This window comes from Arctopsyche grandis, chromosome 1, assembly GCF_051622035.1.
Source record: "Arctopsyche grandis isolate Sample6627 chromosome 1, ASM5162203v2, whole genome shotgun sequence".
Taxonomy (NCBI): domain Eukaryota; kingdom Metazoa; phylum Arthropoda; class Insecta; order Trichoptera; family Hydropsychidae; genus Arctopsyche; species Arctopsyche grandis.
In genome coordinates this window covers 16600635-16625542 of record NC_135355.1, presented here as the reverse complement: position 1 = coordinate 16625542, position 24908 = coordinate 16600635, and the positions used below count along the sequence as shown (strand labels likewise).

Sequence of the window (24908 nt, the reverse complement as noted above, 5' to 3'; positions counted from 1 at the left end):
ATAAAAAAAAATCATTGATTTTAAACAACCTGTACCTCTAACTAACCGATTTATCTCGACAAAAATTTCCAAAAATAAGGTTTGTTCATATCTTTTTTTTGAGAATAGTTTTAAATAGTATTTAAAACTATTCTCAAATATAGTTATCACTGATTTTACAAAGAAGAAACTTTTAAGATCCATTTCCGTTACCCAGGTGATGATCCTTTAAATTTTAAATTTTCTAGAGAACACCGTAGCAAGATCATATTTTCTTGATAAAAATTGGTTGAATTCTATAAGGGACATTCAGTTGAAGAATATCTCAAAATAGTAAAAAAAGCGTACTCGTATATAATATGTACATTTTCTTTTATTTGAAAAAATCATTTTCTACCATGAACATAAAGAAACCGATTTTAAGATCATCGTTATTTTACGAATTCACACTAAGCAATTTGAGCCAAGATTGAGCCAATTTGAGCCAAATTTGAGCCACGATTTGGTTTCAAATAAGAAACAATTACAAAAATTACATGGTGGAAAAATCTGTATAAATAATAAATAAAAAGTTTGCACAATTTTATTTTTATTTTTTTGCATTATGTACATGTGTACATATGTATAAAAAATATTTACCAAAAATATATAGAGCACGTCAAATACTTTTAATTTCAAAACTGGCCCGTAGACGCAATTTTTTTCAACCCGTAAATTTTTCAAAAGCCGATAGTTATATTGAAATTCATTTTGTCGTTTGGTCATTTTGACCAGCAGTTTTTGTTTAAAATCTAATAAATCGTTTTGTTGAATTTGACAAATAATTATATTAAATATCAAGATCCTCACTCATAATAGTACATTAAATAATATCAGCCAAATTTCGACGCATGTCAACGATTCAAATAAATTTTTTTTATTCGACTTTTATTTTCGCTTGTTATTTATGGTATTGTATTCGGAACGGTTTTTAAATAGCGATGGCTAGACGCCGAAAAAATTGTATAGATGTACCTATGTACATAGATACATATGTAAGTTACTTTTATTTTAAACATTTATTTCTGTAATAAATAGCAATATATGTATAAATATGTTTTATATTATTTGATATTTGCATTTTTATATTAACAAACCTCTTGGGTTATTAAATTTTAAAATATAAATCTATACATATGTATAGATACTTATATTCTCTTTAAGTTTTTAAAAAGTATAAAACATAAGTGTCTCCCCCCCCCTTCTGTTAAATCAAGATTATATTAGCTTAACGTATTTTATACCTAATACATAGATTTATATTATTCACTCGCAAAAAATGAAGGAAAAAATGTATTTATGTCAAAAAGATGTTGAAATGAAGGAAATAATAATAGAATTTCAACTGGAACTTTTAGGCTGGAAAAGTATGTAGAAATAAGGGCAAGATAAGGTTAATTAAGTTTGAAATTCCCCATTCCTGGCGGAAATCATACACTTTTTAAATATGTATCAAGTCCAATAAGTTTCATTAGGCGAAAGCGAAGTTTGGCCGGATCCAGCCCTCCGGGGGGTGTACAAAACCCTGGAAAATGTACGAATTATAAAAAAAAGTTCTGTGTCAGCCTTTTTTCAGTTTAGTTGTAATTGGATCAGAGCAAAATGTTCTCGAGGAGAGCCGTCGGTCTATAATAGCGTACTGAATAAAATAAAATAAAAAAAAACCAGTCCCTTAAGACTTTTTTGGTCCTAAAACTTTTGATCTCAAAGGAGTGGTCTGAAAATTTATTCTCGGAAATATATTTTTTCACCAACGTCAAATCCGCGGATGACGGAATTAAACCGCGAAAAAATTAATACCGCACGACAGATTGAATTTTATTATACGGTACAGTGAAAAATGCTCCTTATTAATCGTGCTCGAAATGAAATTTTTTTCTTCAGGTATAAAGAACGTTGACGATGGTCGCTATGATAAAGTTTTTCGCATTATCGGGGTGCGCGTGGCCATGAACTGACAGGGTGCGGACCAATAAGAAAAAGGGTCACGTTGTATACCTATTCCTCAAGAAGACTTACATTTATACTCGATAGATAAATTTATGTCCCTTTGTCAAATTTGCACATTTTTTATATTGTGGCAGTAATTTATTTTTCTTTTTTGAAACTGTTTCATTCTGAAAATATTTTATATACATATTTCACAGGTGAATTTTTCAAAAAAGATACGTCACAAATCATCAAAACAGTTACCCAATGAAGAGAGACGTGGATAAGAATATAATTTTGTAAGGATTGATTCGGAAATAAGCAGTGGTGTCACCCCAATTTTGGAACAACGGGTCTCCAAATTTAAAAAAAAAAAATATTTTGAAAATATATATGTTACAGTGAAAGCATTTTTCAAGTGAAAATATATTTTCTCCAGTAAAAATATATATTCACACCAATTCAAGCAGTGAAAATATATCAAACAATGAATTTATAAAGTTTAACTCTATAAATTTTATCCTATCAACCCAATTTTAAATGAATAAGGCCAACCCTTACTTAACCTAACCTATCCTTACCCTTGAGTAATACCAACCTTAACAATCTAATCTTAAATTAATAAAACCAACCTTGAAAATGTAACTGGTTATGATTTAACTGAAACGTCAGTGAAAATATATTTTCACTTGAAATATAATTTCACTGTTACACATATTGTACATTTGTATACATTTTGTTTCCGTCCAAAGAACTATTACATGAAAGTTCATTAAATTTTCAATATTTGTATATAATTTTTTACAAAAATTATATGAATTTTTGGATTAAATAACGGATTTCCGGAATCTTTTGATTTTTAACAACGGGTTTCCGGAAACCCATGGAAACCATTAGGGTGACACCACTGGAAATATGACATTGCGTGTATGTATGTATGTACATAGGTTAATCTGATATCATTTGTGTAATGAAACGTAAAGGAGGTTTGTAAAAATAATATCATTACATAAATTGTAATATTTATAAATTAGGGATGATTAAAACGAGTGAAAAAAGTATACTGGATAATTATTTATTGGTTTCCTTAGGTCCTATACGCCGGGCCTTAGGCCCAATACGCACTTTCGATTTTTTGTCGCACGATCATTTAGTCGCGAAAATAGAACATACAGTTTTAATACGACTGCGCGCATATGCGACCAAATAATCACAGTTACCATCTATGTTTTCTGTCGCCCAACAAAAATGTCACGCGATTGAAAATTGTAAGTGCGTATAGGGCCCTAATTGTATGGAATTTTGTCACTACTATAACTTATATACTAAGAAGTTATTATTGAAAAAAAAAAATTAGTTCTTTGTATTTGTATTAGACCGAAGCGAAAATCGCAAATTTTGGGCTTTCATCGATGGATCTAGTGAAAAACTTTGGTCGTTTCAAGAGAAAGTTAAATAAAAAATTTTATCGGTATTAAACAATATCATGTGCCTCCAACCAATAGATTTATTTCGACAAAAAAGTCGAAAAAAAGATTTATTTTCAATATTTTATTTTAAAAATAAATAAACGCTTAATATTCACCTATTAAAGTTGGTTTGGGTCAATTATGATTTGTTTTGAGTGATGATGAGAATTCAAAGTTGCCGTTTCGCTCAAATATTCCCCATACAGAGTGCATCGCATACGCATTGAGTATTTGTTTGTACGGGTAATTTTCAGAAAATCGTCATTTTTTTTAATGTTCCCAAAATAGACCATTTGGTCTTCTGATATTTCATAAAATCCGTAAAATTTGTAGGTCCATCGATGATAATCCAAAATTCGCATTTTTGTTCCAACCTAATAAGTATGTACATACATATGTACATATATGAGAGTAGCAATTAGACCTAAAAGTTGGGTCAAGCAGATTTGAGCGCAGGTGAAACATAATATTCTTGTTATGAGGCGAATAGTCATACTCATTAAAACATTGATTATATATCTATAAAGTTATCGTATGAAAGAATGATAGAGATTTCTTTTGAAGAAGACGTTAAATTGACATACCTTTGTTGAATCACCCGAGAATCACATTTGCGTATTTACATTTCATCATTTCGGAGATATTTACGTATTTTTCGTCTTATAAAAAATTCTCGAATAATTTGACTCTCATAAATATGAAAGCATAACAGAATTTTAATATAAATTAATTTTTCACAATAATGTATAAGTAAGTAAAAGTTATTACGATTGAGATTTAAATATATGATAATAATGGAAATCTAATACAAGTATGTACATACATTAAACATGTACAAAATTTTTATTTAACAATATTTCATATATTGTAAACTTATAGAATTTTGAATACAAATATGGTTTTATTTAAAATGTATAGCTTTTTATAAAGAAAAGTCACTGAAATCATTCCATGTCAAAATAAATTGGCAAAGATATTTTGTGGAAAATCACGAATATTCCATTGAACGAGTTAAAATATTGGAATTTCTGGTCATTTACATACAATGAAGTACACTTCTTTCAAAAGTGTACTAAATTGTAGGGAAATTTTAAAAATTCGGTTCACGTTTTTGTCATTCGAAAAAATCTTTTTTATTTTTTCCACTAAGATATGACTTTTTCTACAAAGACATGACATTCGACATTTTGACTAGTTGCCGTAACAAAGGAGTGTGATGGAATTAAAATAGTTGTTTTGAGAATTAGTATATACATACATATGTATTTAATGTATAAAATGTTTTGAAAACTTTCGTAATATTACTTTAAAAAACATAAATCATATGGATCATAACGTTGAATTTAATAGATTTAAAAAAGGTATGGAGATGTCAAAATTGCCCGCCTATCTGCCCCAACTCTGCTTAGTGTGGAAATTTTGTTCTCGACGAAATAACGTATTTTTGTGAAAGAGGGGACGTTAATTGATTTAACTGAAGATTTTTTGAAAAGGAAGGCGGTAGTTCAAGTTACAAACTTAAGTATGTGTGTGTGTGTGTGGTGTGTATGTGGACCGGGGAGTTTCGGGGTTTCTTTTAGCTTTTGAACAGGAGAAAAAAGTTGAAGAATGGCTTCACTCTTTTCACCATACCCCCCCCCCCCCCACTGCCCCTATTGCGAGCTAATATATTACGGAAACTTTTAACCAAAGGGGAACTTTGTTTCGCATTAAGGCCAAGCAGTATACTTATGTATGTATGTATGGATAATATGTAGGTACATATATGTATATGTATGTATATAATGCAGTTTAACTTAATTGTTGATAATATAACACGATTTTTTCAGCTGAGCAATAATTTGTGTTTTTTTTTTAATTTTATTTTACAGATTCAATGCAATTGAATCAAGATTATATGAATAACAGCGAGCCCAGTGTGAATTTGCTACCGCCGGCTACGGTGAACAGTTTCCCTCTATTCGGAGAAGACCGAATAGACCCATTTTTCGTGTCTTTGTCGACTCCAAATGTAACAGCCCTCGTGGGAAGATCCGCATATCTCAACTGTAGAGTCAGAAATCTTGGAAATAAAACGGTATGTATCTACTTAATTGACTGCTTAATACACTTAATTAACTGCTTAATCTAATTAGAAATATGGTAATTGTTTTCATTAAACAATTTTTATTTAATCATATTATTAAAAAATGCCTTAAATGGTCACTTTCTAATGTCAAATTTTTATGTTAAAATAAAGGCCATATATGAATGTACATACATATGTCTATTTTATCGGTCTCCGTGACGAGCCAGAATGTTAAATTACAGAAAACACAAATATCGGAAGGTAAGAATCAAAAATCGAAAGATCTTAAGTCGAAAGATAAAAAAAAAGGGTGCATGGTAAACGGTACATACTCACTTAATTTGCGCGAGCAGGATACAACAGGAACAAGAGGAACAGGCTTTTCCTCACGTATTAATTTGCGCGCGCAGAATTTGTTCCTGTTGCACCCTGCTCGCGAAAATTAAGTGAGTATGTACGTGAGTATGTACCGTTTACCATGCACCCTTTGTTTTGATCTTTCGACTTAAGATCTTTCGATTTTTGATCTTTGCCTTCCGATATTTGTGTTTTCTGTAATTTAACATTCTGGCTCGTCACGTAGACCCCTATTTTATATATGTACATATATTAATTTAAAAATATTTATATTTAATATGTATGTATGTGTATACTGGGAAGTCCATTATCAGATTACTTGTGAATCTACATATGTATAATATATAAAGTATAAAATTTGGGTTGTTTGTACAAAATAGAATCCGCTTAAAAAAATATTCAAAATAATATTTTTGAATTTTTATTTCCCGAGCGTGAAAAGCACATGTAAATTCTCGTATATTTGTACATATGTACATATATTGTACGGTGTCCCGTCATTTTCGTGTGGCATCAAAAAGACATAATTAGTATGCAAAATAAATAAATATTGGAGTATACTACAACTATCCGGGCTAATAATGGAGAGATTGTCGAACGAATGATCCGAATTATTTGTTTTTAGTTCGTTTTAAAGTATTTTTATGGATTTTTAAATCAAATTCATATTTATACTATTCAAGTAATACTTAAATCTCAAAAACGTATCTACATAACAGGTATGAATATGTCATGTATTCACGGCCGTAGCCAAGGGGGGCTATGGTGGTGCCAGACCCCTCTAAATTAAAAAATATTATAAATATGAGAATCATATGAAGATGAATGAATGAATTTAGCATACATATTTTATTTATAAACAATAAATAAACAAGGAAACCGCATTCAAACCGTCACATACGTATGTACGTAAATTTTCTTCGAAAAAATTGCCAATTTAATTTGATGATTTGGTCCAAAAAAGTCATAAAAACTTCAAAAATGTGATTTTCTATTCAACTTGATATTCTACACAGTCGTATGAATTCCTTGGATAAATATATCTTTTATATATGCTAAAGTTTTTTATAAAAGTTTTACTGAAAATAATTAGAAATTGAGATATTCGATAGAAAAAAATTAACTTTATATCAAATGTTGACCACGGTAGAAGGACGGCGAATGTGCTGTAAAAGTGTTCGTACATATTCAGTTAATAATGTATGGGATAGAACGCAATTTTGAGATTAGCCCAATATCCTGGTTGGGTTTTATTTCGCTAACGCACAAGTAACAAATTCACTTACACTAATGGTGGGTATCGAAGGGAAAAACTATACATAAAACACAACAAGAGATTTCGAAAATTAATCAACATATGTAGACCTTTTACGTACGTTACGTGCATAGAGCGTGTTATTTCATCGTCAGTGAAAATATGGCATACAGAGTTGTAAATAAGCACTTCCTGAAAAAAAAAAAAAGACTTAACTGCTTGTCTTGCACTCGTAAAAATGTTATCTCGAAGGCGACGTGAGGGGCGAAAGTGTGCAAAAACACGTATAATATTTTATTTTTTATTACTTTACAGGGCGATATGCTGTCGAAATAGTAGATATAAATAATCCGTTGCAGAAAAAAAAACACGTGTGTATAAAATAACATAACATACTTGTTTTCTGAAAAAATGTTTATCAAATTAACGAGAAAAATAATATTTGGATCGGTGTTTATAATTAAATGTAATTTTGAGTTTTTGAGTATTATAGAAAAAATATGTACATTCGAGATGAAAATATACAATTTGTAGTGAAAAACCGAGGACGGGACTTCTATTACATTAAATTTATTTGTTATTTAAATATTAAAATCATGAATATATGTATGTACATCATCATCATCATCATCATTTACAGTCATTGACCATCCACTGCTGGATGAAGGCCTCTCCAACACGCTTCCATTCGTCTCTGTTTTGCACAACTCTCATCCATCTCACCCCACACATTTTCATAATTTCGTCCATCTACATATCTTCCTTGAGTGAAATCCAGAATGCTACTGCATCCTTTTACTAATTTTCTCTGTTCGTAATTTATATTGATGACAATTTTGGCCATAAATAATCTACATATGTATACATAATAATGATAATCTACAACGCTAACAATTTAACCGAGTGAAGAGTATTTTCTGAATGAAATCGATTTCATTCCTATCACCTTATAGGCTCTCATATTTTCACTTATTATTATGTGTATGTATGTATGTATTTATATTTATACGTACATACATAAACATACATATGTATGAGATGTATTTAAATCCATGTTTTTTTATATGAAAGGAAGAAGTAAAGATGTTTTTGTAAGTGATTGGAAAAGGTTTGAATTATACGCCACATAACGAGATTTTTTCGTATTATTTTACTAGTATGTATTTTCATGTGTGAGAAGACGTATCTAGCGAGTTCTGCTTATTTTCTTACTTTTTTCCGGCACGAAAACCCGTGTTGACTTAGGATAGAATGGACAAGATATCCATGAGGATATATATTCGACGAAAGCCTTGTCATTAACATTTCTAATTTACCATTGTCGGCGCGCTGGTTCAGCGAGGGCGTTTAATCTTTCATTTACGAATGAAGATACAGAAATGGCCGACACTATGACGGGTATAGTATCATTTCGTATTTCGTGAGCTCTTGCAAGAAAGGGTACACAATAAAATTGCGGTCTCATTTTGTCAGCAGCGAGGGAAAAATAGAAAACATACTTGTATAAAATATATCATATTACTCGAAACTCGCTATCACAGACATCTGTGGTCCTTCGACGTTAAGCATACAAATAAAAGTAATCTAACTGAGGATCGAAACTCTATAGGACAGCAATATACAATATGTACATATATATGTAGGGATACACACATATATGTAACTCAAATGTGTTTCGGCATTCATACGGTTCAAATTGTTTAGTTGAAATTGAAATCACCAAACCAAAAATCTCTTTGACATCGATCACACACACACACACATACACATCTTGATATCATATGTACATACATAGTTCCTGAATTGTCGATATGAATTTCTAATTATCCTAAAGAAAAACGTTCAAGTCTGTGAAATCCGATGAAATAACAGGTTAATTTAAATCACCGTATTTCGTAAAAAATTCCACATGTCTCCATTATTAAATAAGAAACCGCCCTTTCTCCGCCTATTCGTTTTGGACAACAATTTTTACTTTATCTATGTACGAAGTAGCAATAGACGAAGTTTTGTGATCATGCGAAAATGCGAACTTGAGATTTTGACTGATTGGAACTCATAATCGTCACTGATCACGTTTTCATCATCTAGAAAAAATGTGTGTGTTTCTGTGTATTTTGGGGATTTTTAAAACACCGTCAGTCCTATTGAACTGAAACTTACAATCGGTTACTGAAATTCTAATCGATATGCCGTAAATTTATTTCAATTTTTTAAGTTGACCGGAAATGTGTGCTCTTCATGAAAAAAATCAAGTATCATTCTTGTATCAATGCGATTAAAATAAAAAAAATCTCTGAATTTAAAAAACCAGAAGTGGGATTTTTTCCTCGCAGAAAGGTCAAAAATGTTGTGGCTACGATTCTTTCCACACCCTGAAAGTATCAAGCTGAAAATTTATGTTTGTTTTCTTTTTGTACTAACTTAGAGCTGATACGGTTTTGGTCAGAATTCGTAAACCGGAAGTGATATATTTTTTTAAAACAATATTTCATTATTTTATTTTGACCTTTTAAATTAATTTTATTTTCTTGATATTTAATGTGTATAATAACACTGTTCGACAAATGACGACTTTTAAAATGTTTCAGAGACGGGATATGACTTTTCTTATATATCTATGCCCAGTGAACAAGAATCTGGTAATAAAAAGTGTTGATTGGCTCGAGATTCGGAGATATATGTGTTTTTTAAATCGCGCGATTTTTCTATATCTTGGTGTTGTTCGATCGATTTCTTAAAATCTGTTAATTTTCTGTTCAAAATGAATATCGGAATCTACAGTCGGGTATTTTATCTTTCATTTGTAGTACTTTTCAGCTTTCAAATCTCTCTAAGTAGTCGTCCAGTTCAAATCAAAATGTGGGATTTTTTCCCACTGTTAATACTATATTATATTGAGTATTTTCTATTGAAACATGTTTATTAGGATAGTGTTCTGACCACACTATTTTTTGTTTTCGTTTAAAAGGGTTAACTGGAAGTGTGCTGAATTTTAAATCGGTAAAATTGCGAGCAAAAGGCTCGTACTAGTGTTTACTCGTATTTACACGAATCTGAATTGAATTAATAGGGATAATATATTAAATTATCTTTATAAGAGAATTAAATAAAATTCCAGTTAGAAAAATCATATTTCGACTATTCTTGTGGATTCATAACAAAAATTCTATTGATAACTGACTTACCTCGATAAAACAAACGAATTTTTGTTATTAATCCACAAGAATAGTCGAAATATGATTTTTTGATGATTTGATGATTTTAGATGATTTTAACTGGACGACTACTTAGAGAGATTTGAAAGCTGAAAAGTACTACAAATGAAAGATAAAATACCCGACTGTAGATTCCAATATTCATTTTGAACAGAAAATTAACAGATTTTGAGAAATCGACCGAACAATACCAAGATATAGAAAAATCGCGCGATTTAAAAAACACATATATCTCCGAATCTCGAGCCAATCAACACTTTTTATTACCAGATTCGTGTTCACTGGGCATAGATCTATAAGAAAAGTCATATCTCATCTCTGAAACATTTTTCGTGTCGAACAGTGTAATTATACTGATTTTAAGTAATAAAAAAATTTCTAAAAAAAATCCGACAACTTTTGTTTTGTGTTTCCCTACATTTGCGCTCAATTTGAATCGAAAGTGCTTTCATAACTGGTATGTGTGAATGTGTATGTATGTTTAATTATCGAATTTTGTTTTGTGACCTTCTTATATTCCTCAAATACATAGATAAAGTCATGAGTTGGTCACATCCAAATTTTTTTATAAAGCTCCCAAAGAAACTGATGGAGACTTTATCGGGTTACATGAATTTCCAACATTGAATCGATAAAAATAGGCATTTGGAAAGATTGAAATTAAAATTGATTGTTAAATATTTCATTATTATCTCGATTTTATATGCAATACATAGATTGTAAATGTCTTCAAATCGTTGAAATGTACATATGTACATATATACATACAATAATTTACATTTTTCCACTTATCATTTGGTTTTAAGTTTAAGTTTCTGTGAAAAAAAAAGAGTTTACAGAAACCGTCGTATTAAAATAGGGTGTGTAGAACTAGAAATTAATAGGTGGAATTATAGCTTCTAACGAGAGCGGTTTTGTCCAATTTGCGTAATTGGCAAAATTAACTACACTCAGTGAGATGCCAATAAATAAATAAATTGTTTCGATCATTCATCCGTGGCAGTAATATTCCAGTGGGAAATAAGAGTAATTGATAGCACAGCACGGTTTCCTATTTATGTTAAACCAAATACGATCCTCAGTTAACATTTGATATGATAAAGGATGTGTGTGTGTCAGATATTGCTAGGGGTCGGATTTGAAAGGTTCTGAATTAATTAGGAATTCGACGAACGTTGGTTCGAGATATGTAATGTGAATTGAAAAATGAATTACATATGTACATACATTGTTTGCAAAAAACTGGAACTGTATTTAGTTTCGCCACTAAGAATTTCAATTGTGAGAAATGAGAAATTTCAATGTAAGAATTTCAATTGTGAGAAATGAGAAATTTCAATGTAAGAATTTCAATTGTGACTTACTGAATGGAATAACTAATGTTAACTCATGTTAGCTATGATTATCCAGAGTTTGAGACTGTACATATACGAAGCATTGTAAATATTGGTGATTTAGGAATCGGAATAGTTTGTATATTACAGTATACATCGTTATAAAAAGACAATACATCATAGAGTTGACCTTTGCCATTGTACGAACTGTCAATAGGTACGGCTTGGTACGGTTCAATTGTGCTCCGATTTGAGCTCGAAGCTTATTTCACCATTAGGCTCGTCGATACACGGATACACACAAAAGGGATGAAGTATTATCGTTTCGAATCGAACCAAGCTTGTTTTGAAGTTATTCGCCTGCGAAAAAAAAACGAAAAAAATAAGTTCCTGTCACCCGATTTACGTGATTCGAATTATTATCGGGTGCGAAAATTATTTTCAGAGGCGACGTGATATATTACAGTAAAGTGATACGAACCGATTGATTTCAATGGTAATAGAATTTCTGTTCTGCGAGAAATACACAATGTCGACGAAATGAATATTATTGAAAGGGAAAATTTGTATATTATATTCCATATTTTATTGGGTTCCGCATCATTTAAGACTGTGTAAATATTTTTACTGCGTTGTATGTAGCTGAATATAGATTGTTGTTGCTGAATTGATGAAAAATAAACCCCTACGTATAAAATCCATTGTACTCAACAAATTCAATAAAATGTTGAATTGAGATCAGCTGATTTTTTAACTTACTTACGTTAACTTAACTTTTCTACCTATATATACATAAGTACATACAAATGTACGTATGTATGTGCAGATAAAGATTTCAACCACTGCTGGATACAATCTTCCATTTCCAATTCTCAACCATCTCACCCCACACATTTTTCTAATTACATTTATTCGTTTTTTGATGCAGTTTTCCTTTCATCCCTTTACATTCTCTCTTACCCTTCGTAAATTCCTCTAGCCATATGACCACCCATTGCCATTTCCATTTATTCACTTTTTCAACTACCTTTGTCATACCTCTTACCCACATATTCCGTTTCCTATCTCTCTTCGTTATGCCCAGCATACGGCGTTCCAATCTTGCATTGAACTTTGTATAGCATTTTGGCGTTTCATGCCATCACTGGCAAAACACATTGATGGGAAATTTTTTCTTCATTAAGGCATTTTTTATTTTAAAACGTTTATATATATATATATATATATATATATATATATATATATATATATATATATATATATATATATATATATATATATATATATATATATATATATATTTGTTATCTTTTTGTCTTTTTGCAAGAGGGCAAAACGATTAAATTGAAGACACGCGAAATATTTATTTGTCCTGAAATCACTGATATTGCTGCTTTGTAAAGTGATAATTTACATTTGAGCGCTTTGACCCAGATTGAAATTTGATTAACTAACTACCTTTGATAAATCACTAACCCTTTAGTCCTTCGTTGAAACGAATTATGGCATGTGTACAAAAGCTTTTAAGACTGTTGGCACGATACAATAATGGTAGTCATTGTCTGCAATGGATATTGAAGCGGAATTTCCGTTATTTTTTGCAGGTTTCGTGGATCAGACATCGCGATATTCACATCCTGACTGTGGGCACTTACACGTACACCTCGGACCAGAGATTTCAGACCACACACAGACCCGACACGGACGATTGGATTCTGCACATAAAGTGGGCTCAACAAAGGGATGCTGGCGTGTATGAGTGTCAGGTCTCCACCCTGCCGGTCAGGAGCTACTACGTAAATCTGAACATTGTGGGTCAGTAAGCTAATTTTATTTATGTCTTTGCTCTAAATCCAATACGGACGCGTCTCGATACCAAAGTGGTGGAAGTGCTTCTTACGCTTTATTTATCAGCTCACGCCTCTGTCTCCGGCTAAAGTGCTTTGTAAGTTATAAAGGGAGATTCAATAAATATATTGCATGAATAGACTAAATAACTTATTAAAATCTACGCGTATATCAAAGTCATATTAATTATATTGTTAAATAAGAGGTATGTAAAAAGCAGCATGACTCACAGTTTATGTCATAAATTATAGTAAAATAAAAAAAAATCAGTGTACCATGTTCCATTAAATTAGATTTATATCAGTACATTGAAGACTATATATGTATATCTTCACATCACGAAGACGGATGAGGATTAAGTCTTTTTACGTTATGTTACTATAACTTGTTTATCTATCTAACTTGATTTTTATGAATTAGCCTTTTTCAATACTCTATTTCGCCTTTGTATCAAATTGTAAAATTTTGTAGAGACCAATACTTTTGATGTTTATGATATTAACGAGGTGATATATCATATTATTTCGTTGATAAAGCATCTGACAGCTGTGAATGGAGACGATGAATTTATATTTTTAGCGTTGGTTGTTTTTTTCAAGATTTAGTATATATACATATAAATATATATATATATATATATATATATATATATATATATATATATATATATATATATATATATATATATATATATATATATATATATATATATATATATATATATATATATATATATATATATATGTATATATATATTTATATGTAAATACATATGTATATGTACACACATACCGGTAGCTAAATAGATTAAAACAGTTACATTTTTAAGTTGACAGATTCAGCACTTTGAACTCACCATTTCTGTGGTATAAAAATTTTGGCATGCATTTAATCAGATGTATGTATATTTTACAGTCGAATTGCATTTTTAGTTTTAATACATTCCAACTACCGTTTTAGGTCATTCACATGCGAATACAATTCAAACAGTAAATTATATATTTTTACTTTCAACAACTTCCGCCAGTTGTAATACATATTATATAACAGTTGAGTTTTTACAGCTCTGATATAATGACGAAAGCTTTAGAATTCAGTAATGCGTCAACATTTGCTATGTATTACGAGGTAATGAGTACCGTATTATTCTAAGAACGTGTTCAAAATGAAAATGTAATTTTCCAACTTCATTTACCGGTCTAGTGACGTTTTCACGAAAACCAAACCTCTCTATTTTACTTACAGTTGAACTGTATTTTCAGTTATAATATATTTTGACTACTTGGAATATTATTCGCTACATTAATAAACTTACGTGGGTTAGACGGAACATATTCCAACTAGTCAAAATATATTACAACTGAAAATACTATAACGGTAATTGGTACCAGGTTAGATGGAATATACATACATATGTATTACAACTGGAAAATACACTTCACCTGAAAAATGTCCATACAGTCAAAAATACATAGATTTTTCAGGAAAAAAATTGCTTTATTGGTTTGTGTAACTTTTTATTGTTAGTTTTTAATAATCAAGTAATGTTAAGCTTCTAAAAAAAATCAATCGTGTCTAATATAATAAAAACGGTTCATTTTCAAGTTTTTTTAATTTTACACTTTTTTTACGAGTGACCTAGTCACAGTAAGAAATATTTGTATATATGTATGTATGTACATACATATATTATATTTAAGTGAAAGAGCAAATATTTTTTTTCATTTTGCTATTCTGTGGACCCAACTTGATAAAAAAAAAATTATATATTAGTGTGCCAGTTTGCGCTTATAGATTTCTTAACATAATATATGTATAATGTATTATATGTATACTTCATTTTAGGCCACTGGTTGGGTCAAGGGCGAAGTTGATTAAGTTTAAGAATTCGACGATCCCTTCTTTCATATATACATGAATATATCCAAGACTACCATTGTTTTCTTACCACCAAACCAATTGAATTGCCGGTAGCTATCGAAGTGAAGTTCAGTTGAAAATTAACAAAATTTTCTGATATAAATCGTGTAAGTGTTGCGCAGTGGTATGAATCTGGATATAATCATACCGCTGCGCAATCTGTAATATAATCTGAATATATTATACATATCTGTATGTGTAATTGGGTAAAACAAAATAAAGCACAAAAGACCCATGTGAGGCTTAACTAGTGGCAATTTGCTTCGACAGCCGCCAACCGTGGGTAACGACCCACTTTCGAGGGGCCAATTAGGCCAAATATCGGGAGTGTATTGTCGCACTAGCACGTACAGGCCGTTACTATTCTATCAAACGTTTATACTCGTAAGTCACAACTTTGGTCCTAAAGAAAGTTTAAAGAGACGCACGTCCCGGCCAATAAATATTTACCGAGTCACTTTCATAAACCCACGGCGCTCAGTCAACCATTCTCGAAGCCCCACCCCGTCGAAGTTTCTTGATGGAAAACTTGTAAAATATTCTCACCATATGACGCTTCACAATGGCGTATTCACATAAAATAGTTTTTCGATTCCAAGTTGGTGTGTGCCCCGCGAGGAGCACGACTGTGGCAGCTGTCGAGGAAGTTTTTCTAGCTGGAGAAAGTCTGCCAATAGGTGCCAAGTTTGGGGGAAAGAGGGGAAAGTAAAAAGCAATATTATAAATAAAATATGATCGCGCAATTTAGCTATAAAATATACATATAGGTTTGTATGAAAAGAGTGCCCAAATGTATACAAATTTACAATAGAAAATTGTATCCATTGTTATCTTGAATCAAATTTTGATATTCTATTCATTATTTTAATAGGCGGCTTCTTAAAAATAAAATTTGCGTATACACACATAATAAATCAATGTATTTGATTTTTATTGATACGAAGTACGTATAAGCAAATATGTTTCCTTTCAATGAAAATATTGTACCTTTATTATTTTCTTTCTATCTGCACCAAAAAGCAATAAAAAAGTCGTAGGATTTTGTCGAATTAGTAAGAAGGTTATGCTTAATATTCCACATGGCAAGCAATACTTTATTTTTATAACATAGTAGTAGATGTATAAATATAAAAAACAAATGCAATGAAGTGCTTTAATATCGGTCTCCCTCACGGGCCCGAAAGTGAAACGCCCGAAAACACAAATATCGGAAGGCAAATATCGAAAATCGAAAGATCTTAAGTCGAAAGATAAAAAAGGGTGCATGGTAAACGGTACATACTCACTTAATTTGCGCGAGCAAGATACAACAGGAACAAGAGGAACAGGCTTTTCCTCCCGTATTCTTTGCGCGCACATTAAACAAGGCTGTATGACAAAAAGAGAGATAATTTCACCGCATACCACTCATTTATGTATATTATATATACATAGTACCGTTTACCATGCACCCTTTTTTTTTTGATCTTTCGATTTTCGATCTTTGCCTTCCGATATTTGCGTTTTCGGGCGTTTCACTTTCGGGCCCGTGAGGTAGACCCCTTTAAAATATACCTAATGGAATCCCAATATTGGTATTACTGGTTTTTGGGCAAAATTCGAATATGGGTACAGCCAGTAATACAAACTAAGCCATTGGTATTATCGAAATTTGCATATTCATTTCGATATTTTTCATTTGATTTATGTTATTTTTTTTCATTTTAAGCATTAGTTTTTTTCGTATTATATTATACATATGTATTTAACGTACACGGTTAGATGATTATAGTTAGTTATCCGAAGTTTTGGTGTAATCCAGAAGTTATAGTATTATTTGTATTTTGTGTTCTACGTCAATACAGAAAAAAATGGGTACGTACTCATATTTTATGTATCTCGTTATAAATATGTACGCTGAGTTGTTATGTTAGTTGAATTGTTTTGAATTCAGAAGAAACCGCTGTATCTATCGGCTAGTTTGTATAGACTAGTCGAAGAATGAGTCGACACTCAACATTATTTTTGACCTGCTATTCAAAGGAACAGCTAAGTGAACAATAACATTAAAATCAAAGATAAAGATGTTGAAAATATCGCACTTATTCCGGAGACTATTTCCGAATACATATGTGTATTGATTTATAATTTATAAATAGGTTTCCGAAAAAATTGTAACGTGAAATTTTCCGGAAATTTATTTTATTTCTTGACATTTATTTGGATACGTATATTTACTTATAATATTTAAAAAGGTTGAATCCAAAATAGCATTTTCAACTGTCGGATTAATTTGCACAAAAATAAGATCAAGGTTAGGGGATGAAAGTTTAGATATTTAGTTTTTTATAATCTTATCTTACTTTAATACCAAAAATTGATTATACATAAATTAATTCTGAAAACTGTATAAGCTGATTTTTTTTGAATTTTTTACTGTATTCGTGTTATTGTACTCTATTATTCTAGTGTGTAATATTTTGAACTAATTATTGTATTAAATATATTGCATTGTTTGATCTTATCATTGTTATTCAACTTTATTGATAAATAAAACATTTCCAAAAAGATTTGTATTGTGTATAATTTATAAAAGTTTTGTAATAATTAAAAATAATTAATTGGTAAGTAATTAGTCACATAAATTCATGATTAATCAAAAGATATTCTACAGTAAATTTATTAAAATTTTATTTGTAATTAATTAAATTGCTTTAATTGTGCAGTGATTGCTTAAATAAATCAACACTGGTAGATGCCGGTGAAAAAAAAAATTGATAAAACCGGAAGGGAATAATACCGGAATCCCTAAATTACTTAAGTAGTAAGGTATAAAACAGTGCTTCTCAAAATATTACAATATTCGTTTTAAAATTTTCTGAAATACAATATGCTAAAATTATTATTATATAATATCATATAAGTTTATCCTCAAACAAACATACTTATATGTAGATTAGAATGAAACTAACGCTTCCATTCAAATATTGATGAAGCTTTGACTTATTAGTTGTGATTTATGTGGGAGGAAAAGTCGAAAAGTGATGAATGGAATAACTCATGTGGTATTTTTGTATATAGTACATATGTATTTGTATATAGATAAGCCTGCTTTTTGTATAGAAGTATTATATTAATTCATGGATTGTGTGCGGAATTTGATATTAGATTGTGTTTTCAGTTCCAACGGCAACAATTTTGGGAGGACCAGATCTTCACGTGGGAAGGGGGAGTACAATAAATTTGACATGTTTGTTGCGATATAGCCCGGAGCCTCCAGCTTATATTTTCTGGTATCACAAAGATGAGGTAGGCGAAACAATAAATATTTATTTTAGATATTATTTATACATATACATATGTACATATATGTATTTATATAATTTTTTATAGTATTAATAGAATTTTCACGATAATGACCTTTCGGACCTCACGAACCACTAAATGTATAATTTTAAACACCACTACATATCAAAATTTTGAAAAATATGTTTTGTATAATAATGATCAGAGAAATTTCATTTTATTTAATTAAAAAAACTCAAATTTCGAAAAATTGTGGTTAGACATTAGCATGGTACTTGGGGATTTTTTACTTTATGTACGTAGTAATAACAGATGAAGTTTTGTGTCGATACCGATTTAAAATTCAGCACACTTCCAAGTAACCCTTTTAAACGAAAACAAAAAATAGTGTGGCCAGAACACTATTCACATAAACATGTTTCAATATAACATAGTATTAACAGTGGGAAAAAATCCCAAGTGAAAATACGTACTTTTGACTTTTGATTTGAACTGGACGACTACTGGAGAGATTTGAAAGCTGAAAAGTATTACAAATGAAAGATAAAATACCAGACTATAAATTCCAATATTCATTTTGAACAGAAAGTTGACAGATTTTGAGACATCGACGCGTGATTTAAAAAGCGAAAAATCGCGCGATTTAAAAAGCACATATATTTCCGAATCTCTAGCCAATAAACATTTTTTATTACCAGATTCGTGTTTATTGGGCATAGATCTATAAGAAAATTTATATCTCGTCTCTGAATCATTTTTCGTGTCGAACAGTGTTATTACTATTCATATTGTAACTTTATTTTAAATCATGTATCAATCCGAAAGCACCCGTTGAAATTTCAACGGGCATAAAACTAGTGTACAATATCCACTGAGCGCGCTCTGTGAAAACGGAAATGATCCAAAGGTCGGTTTACATATCCTCTGCATCAATATACAATTTATCCCTGAATGTTTACAGTATTATTTTTTTTAGCTTCGTGTTATCTCGTCAGGTATGTCTAAAAATATAAATGTGATGTTTGTTTCTTGGTATCAAGATGACACAAAGTAAACATAAATATGTACATACATACATACATATATACCTACTATATATAATATAATTTTACAAACATTCGAACTTATGTAAGTATCTATGTATGTGTGGATGTACATATGTATGTACATAGATTTATGGCGTTAAGGTCGCACAACATTTTGAATGGCCATTTCAGTGGTGCTGTAAAATATTTAAGTGCTATTCTTGTAATATAAAAGCTAGAAGTTCGTATTTTGAAGAAATACATACATATGTGTGGGTAGCTACGTGCCTTGGTGAGATTGTACACGATTGAATGCAATCGGAAACTTTTCAACTTAACAAAGAGAAAAATTGTATAACAGTAAGTTGAGTCTTTCTAACTGTAAGTGAAAATAACAATATTCGAATGTGACCAACTCACGACTTTATCTATGTATTTGAGGAATATAAGAAGATTACAAAACTAAATTTGTTAATTAAACATGCACTCATTCACACATATCGGCTATGAGAGTATTTTCGATACAAATTGAGTGCAATTGTAGGGAAACTTACACAAGACAAAAAGTTCTTCTTCCGGTTATCGGATTTTGTTTAATTTTTTTTCATTATTTAAAATCACTATAAATATTATACACATTAAATATCAAGAAAATAAAAATAATTTAAAAGGTTAAAATAAAATAATCAAATATTGTTTTCTATATAAGATATTCTAAATAAGAATTCTGACCAAAACCTTATTCACTTATTAACGTACATAGATAAAAGTAAAAATCACAAAATTTAATCAACCGGAAGCCGCTGTTATCACGACTATTGTCTCCCCCACACATGTAGATTATATATATATAAAGACGGTAATCTGTGTGTGTGTGTGTGTGTGCGTGCGTGCGTGCGTGCGTGCGTGCGTGCGTGCGTGCGTGTGTGTGTGCGTGTGTGTGTGTGCGCGTGTGTGTGTGTGTGTGTGCGCGCGCGTGTGTGTGTGTGTGTGTGTGTCCTAACTCTCGCCGAACATAATGAATGAATCGATAAAAATCGATAAATTCATTTTTCGACGAGACGACTTTGTCGCGACTCGAACTGATCACCCCAATAGCCTGAATATAGGTCTAAATTGAGCTAATGGTCACGGACATCATGCCAAATCCAATTCTTCATTTCGCCTTTTTTTTTTAAACATTAATTGAAATATTCCTTCTCGCCATATAAAAATACGTAATTTTAATTATTTCATTTAGCGAGGTTTTGAACCATTTTTTTGGATATTTATTTTCAATTAAATTAAAATTATTATTTAAATTTAAATTATTTATATTTTGACGATATTCGAGAAAAAAATTGATTTTATTCACCGCGGGCGCCGGGAATCGAACCTCGGACCCTCCGATCCAAACGCAATGTCCTCACGAGCCCGCGCCACACGCCATATCCTCGCCCAGAATACGTGTTGTAAATACACATCATATGTACATACATATATGCACGTAATTTGTTATGTGTAATAATAATATTCAACGTTACGAGGTCAATGACCGTTTGTGTATAATCGGAAAATATTAAATTTTTTTAACGTTAACTTTAAGAATTGAAAATTATTACAAATAAATAATTGAAAACTATCTATGAGAGTCTACGAAAATAACGGTTCCGGTTCCGGATTTTTTATTTAGTTTTATACGGGTATATGATAATTTTATACCCATGCGATGATATTTCATCGGGCTATTCATAATAGTATTCATAATAATATAATAGTAATGTGCCTGTTTACATTTCAACGGCTATTTTTAGAAACAAATTGATACATGATTTAAAATAAAGTTTCAAATACGAATAGTAATAATTAATCGGAATCGAAACCGAAGTATAAATCAAGAACTGGAACTGAAAAAGGAATCCGAAACTGGAATTGAAAAAGGAATCGAAATCAAAATCTAAATAAAAATCGAAATCAAAAACTAAATCAAAATATACACACACGCAGATATAATATTATATACACACACACACAGATTATATACACACACATTATATACACACACATTATATACACACACATTATATACACACACGCAGATATAATTTAGCCAGCAGCGTGGCTCGGTCGTTAAGCTTCTGCTTAACACTGAGAGGCGCCGAGTTCGATCCCTTGAGCTGACCTCGATTGAAAAGAATTTTTCTGAGTATATCTGTAATGCTGCTGGTCAGACCAGGATTTGTGACTCCTGGTTGATCGTTTCCTATCAGAGTTTGCCGATTTTCTCTGATTTCATTGTTGAAACGATTCCCGATTAAAAATTGGCTAAAAATCCTTCCTACCCACTATGTCACCACTATTTGAGTATGAATAATGTAAATATTACAATAAAAAAATGTATGTACAATTCATAGATGTCTCGTTAATTGTCGAGTTTAAGTCAGTGTCTCGTAATTTAGCGACTTATGTATATAATAAAAAATGCTGTATTGTTTGTAATTTGGCCAGGAAGGCGCATTGGGGTTTACCTGTAATGCCTTCCTGGTATGAAATAAAATAAAATAAAAATAATAATAAATAATAATATGATGTATTTTTGGAAAAAAAATTAAATTACTGTACCGATTTCATTCTACTTCATTCTATTTTATTCTACCTCAGCAAATCAAGAATGAGGTAGTTCAGTGCTTCCCAATTACTTTCATGTCACGACCACCTAAATTTGAAATAATTAATTCCCGGCCCCTAAAAATTTTTTTTTCTAGGTAAAAGGTTTATTTGGCAGTAATTATTACAATTATACACATATTTATATTCAGTACAAAATTATAGGATATCGGGTTCAATGTCAGAAATGCTAACTCGCAAAGCATCTTCCAAAGTCTCCGTGGAAAGGCATGACCTTTGCTTATTTATTAATATAAGTAATGACGAAAATGCTGCTTCGCATAGGTACGTAGTCGCGAAAGGAATAATAGTTACTAGGGCTTCTTTTCTAATAGTAAAAACATGAAAATTTAAACGGCATCGCATCCCGTATACAAAAATTTTGCTTGATAGTTCAAAGCGTCGATCGACCGATAACTGTATGTACATATGTACATACATATATGCTTTCGACTTGGCGTTATAACGAACCCGTTTACTCTGGATTATCGCGTAACGAATATACGCTGTTTCGCACACGTCGTGTTTTCATTCGATTTCCCACCGCACACATATATAAAATTTCACGTGTTTGTCTTTCGTAACGAGAACAAAGCTTTTCGGATTTGTTCCAGAGAACAACTAACAAAACACATATCTCGTACGAAATATAATATACATATGTACATACAAAGTCGTAACGTATAACAAGTTGATAATTTACACCGCATCACATATATGATATGTGTGTACATACATACAATATATTATATACAATAATTTGCACGACGAGTGCTTGTTATCCATGTACCTCTTTCTACTACCTATGAGTGGGTGTGTACGGGGTGGCATGAAAGTGCGGCCGCGTTGCTAGTTAAGAGGTCTCTAGGGATTACAAGATGATGAATGAATCTTCGGGGACTCTGTCGTTGTTTTGTTCTCGCTGTTTCCATCTAATACATACATACATATGTACAATCAGGCCCAAACAAGACTTCATTGTTCTTCTTCTTCGTCCTTAACTTGGTTTCGTGTTGCTTTTCTACACATCGGCGTATTCGCACGTCCGAAACTTGTTGTTCAGACAAACTTTTGTGTTGCGTTCGCGATATGACGGTGGACAGGTTAGATTGGTGATTCTCAAACTTTCCAATATTACAACAATGCTGTTAAAGTTCACGTTGAGATGAAATTCGTATTGGCTAACTTCTGAAGAATTCCATTGAATACAAATAACTCGTGATCTCACACGAATTCACATCCTGTTTTTCAAATCAATTTTCATATACCTATACATAATCTTAAAAATAAATTATAGAATAAAAAATATTTTAAATTTATTCAAGACTAGCTGAACCCGGCATGCGTTGCAATGTCACAAAAACGAATGTAATTCCCGTTCCCGTTCCCGTTTCAAGTGATGGATAGAGCTCAACTAACGTCTCTTCAAAGCCGTGTCATCATAAACCAACTGGTAACGTGGTTACCAACGAACAAATTTCCTTGACTACACAATGACGCTTCAAACTGTCGCGTCGGTAAAATCGTGATCACGAATATTATTATTAAGAGGTTTATTCCCGTCTTTTTTTTTCACAGTAAGCTTCCTGGACATGCATAAAACAAATCCTGAAAGTTCCATCGTCATCGGTTGAGTGGATGAGCCTATACGAGATAGACAGACAGACAAACAGACATTCAGTTTTATATAGCATATCTATATATATCTATATATATATATATATATATATATATATATATATATATATATATATATATATATATACATATATATAAATGAATGTCTGTGTGTGTGTGTGTGTCTCGAATAGGCTGCTAAACCACTGAACCGATTAAGATGAAACTTTCAGAATTTGTTGTGTGCATGTCCGGGAAGATTACTCTGAAAAACGGGAAAAACGGGAATGAGTGTCATTGCAACGCAATAATTTGAAATGTGTTCGCTACCTGCGTTTTTCCGACAAATGGGAATGGTAACGGGAACGAGAACACGAACGGCAATGGGAACGGGAACGAGAACGGGAACGGGAACGGGAGTTGCAAGCGCTATTATGGCATTGCAACGCATGCCGGGGTTCAGCTAGTATATATATATATATATATATATATATATATATATATATATATATATATATATATATATGTATGTATGTAGATTGAATATAAACGTAATTATGAATGAGCAATTGTGTATGGTGATAGGACTTTTTACAAATTATCTTAGTAATATATTTAATTACATTAGTTAAGCCGGGACCATAATTTTGATTGAAACCCCAATCATTGAAAACTCTTAGATTGAAATATTAATTATGAAATCCCACATAAATATTTGTACATTTGTTGTTGAAATATTGTTTAAATTGCCTTTTTATTTTATTTATATTTTAGTACATTATTTTATTACTACAGTTTTATAAAATACATTTATTTTTTTACTACAGTTTTTTTTACTTGAGTTTTTTTTTATTTTATAATTTTATATACAAATCTAAAAATAGGTTAGTATTTAAAAAAGTTTTTTTTACCAGGGTTT

General features: G+C 31.1%; 1 protein-coding gene across 1 annotated transcript in view; it reads left to right on the top strand.

Annotated features, from left to right (window-relative positions):
• The first annotated feature begins 1309 nt into the window (after window positions 1-1309).
• LOC143916972 (zwei Ig domain protein zig-8-like) overlaps window positions 1310-24908 on the top strand; it is a 45208-nt gene continuing 21609 nt past the window's right edge. Inside the window, exons 1-4 of the mRNA XM_077438324.1 lie at window positions 1310-1385; window positions 5288-5493; window positions 13253-13463; window positions 18577-18704. Coding sequence (XP_077294450.1) covers window positions 1310-1385; window positions 5288-5493; window positions 13253-13463; window positions 18577-18704 — 621 coding nt within the window. The remainder of the gene's footprint in view (window positions 1386-5287; window positions 5494-13252; window positions 13464-18576; window positions 18705-24908) is intronic.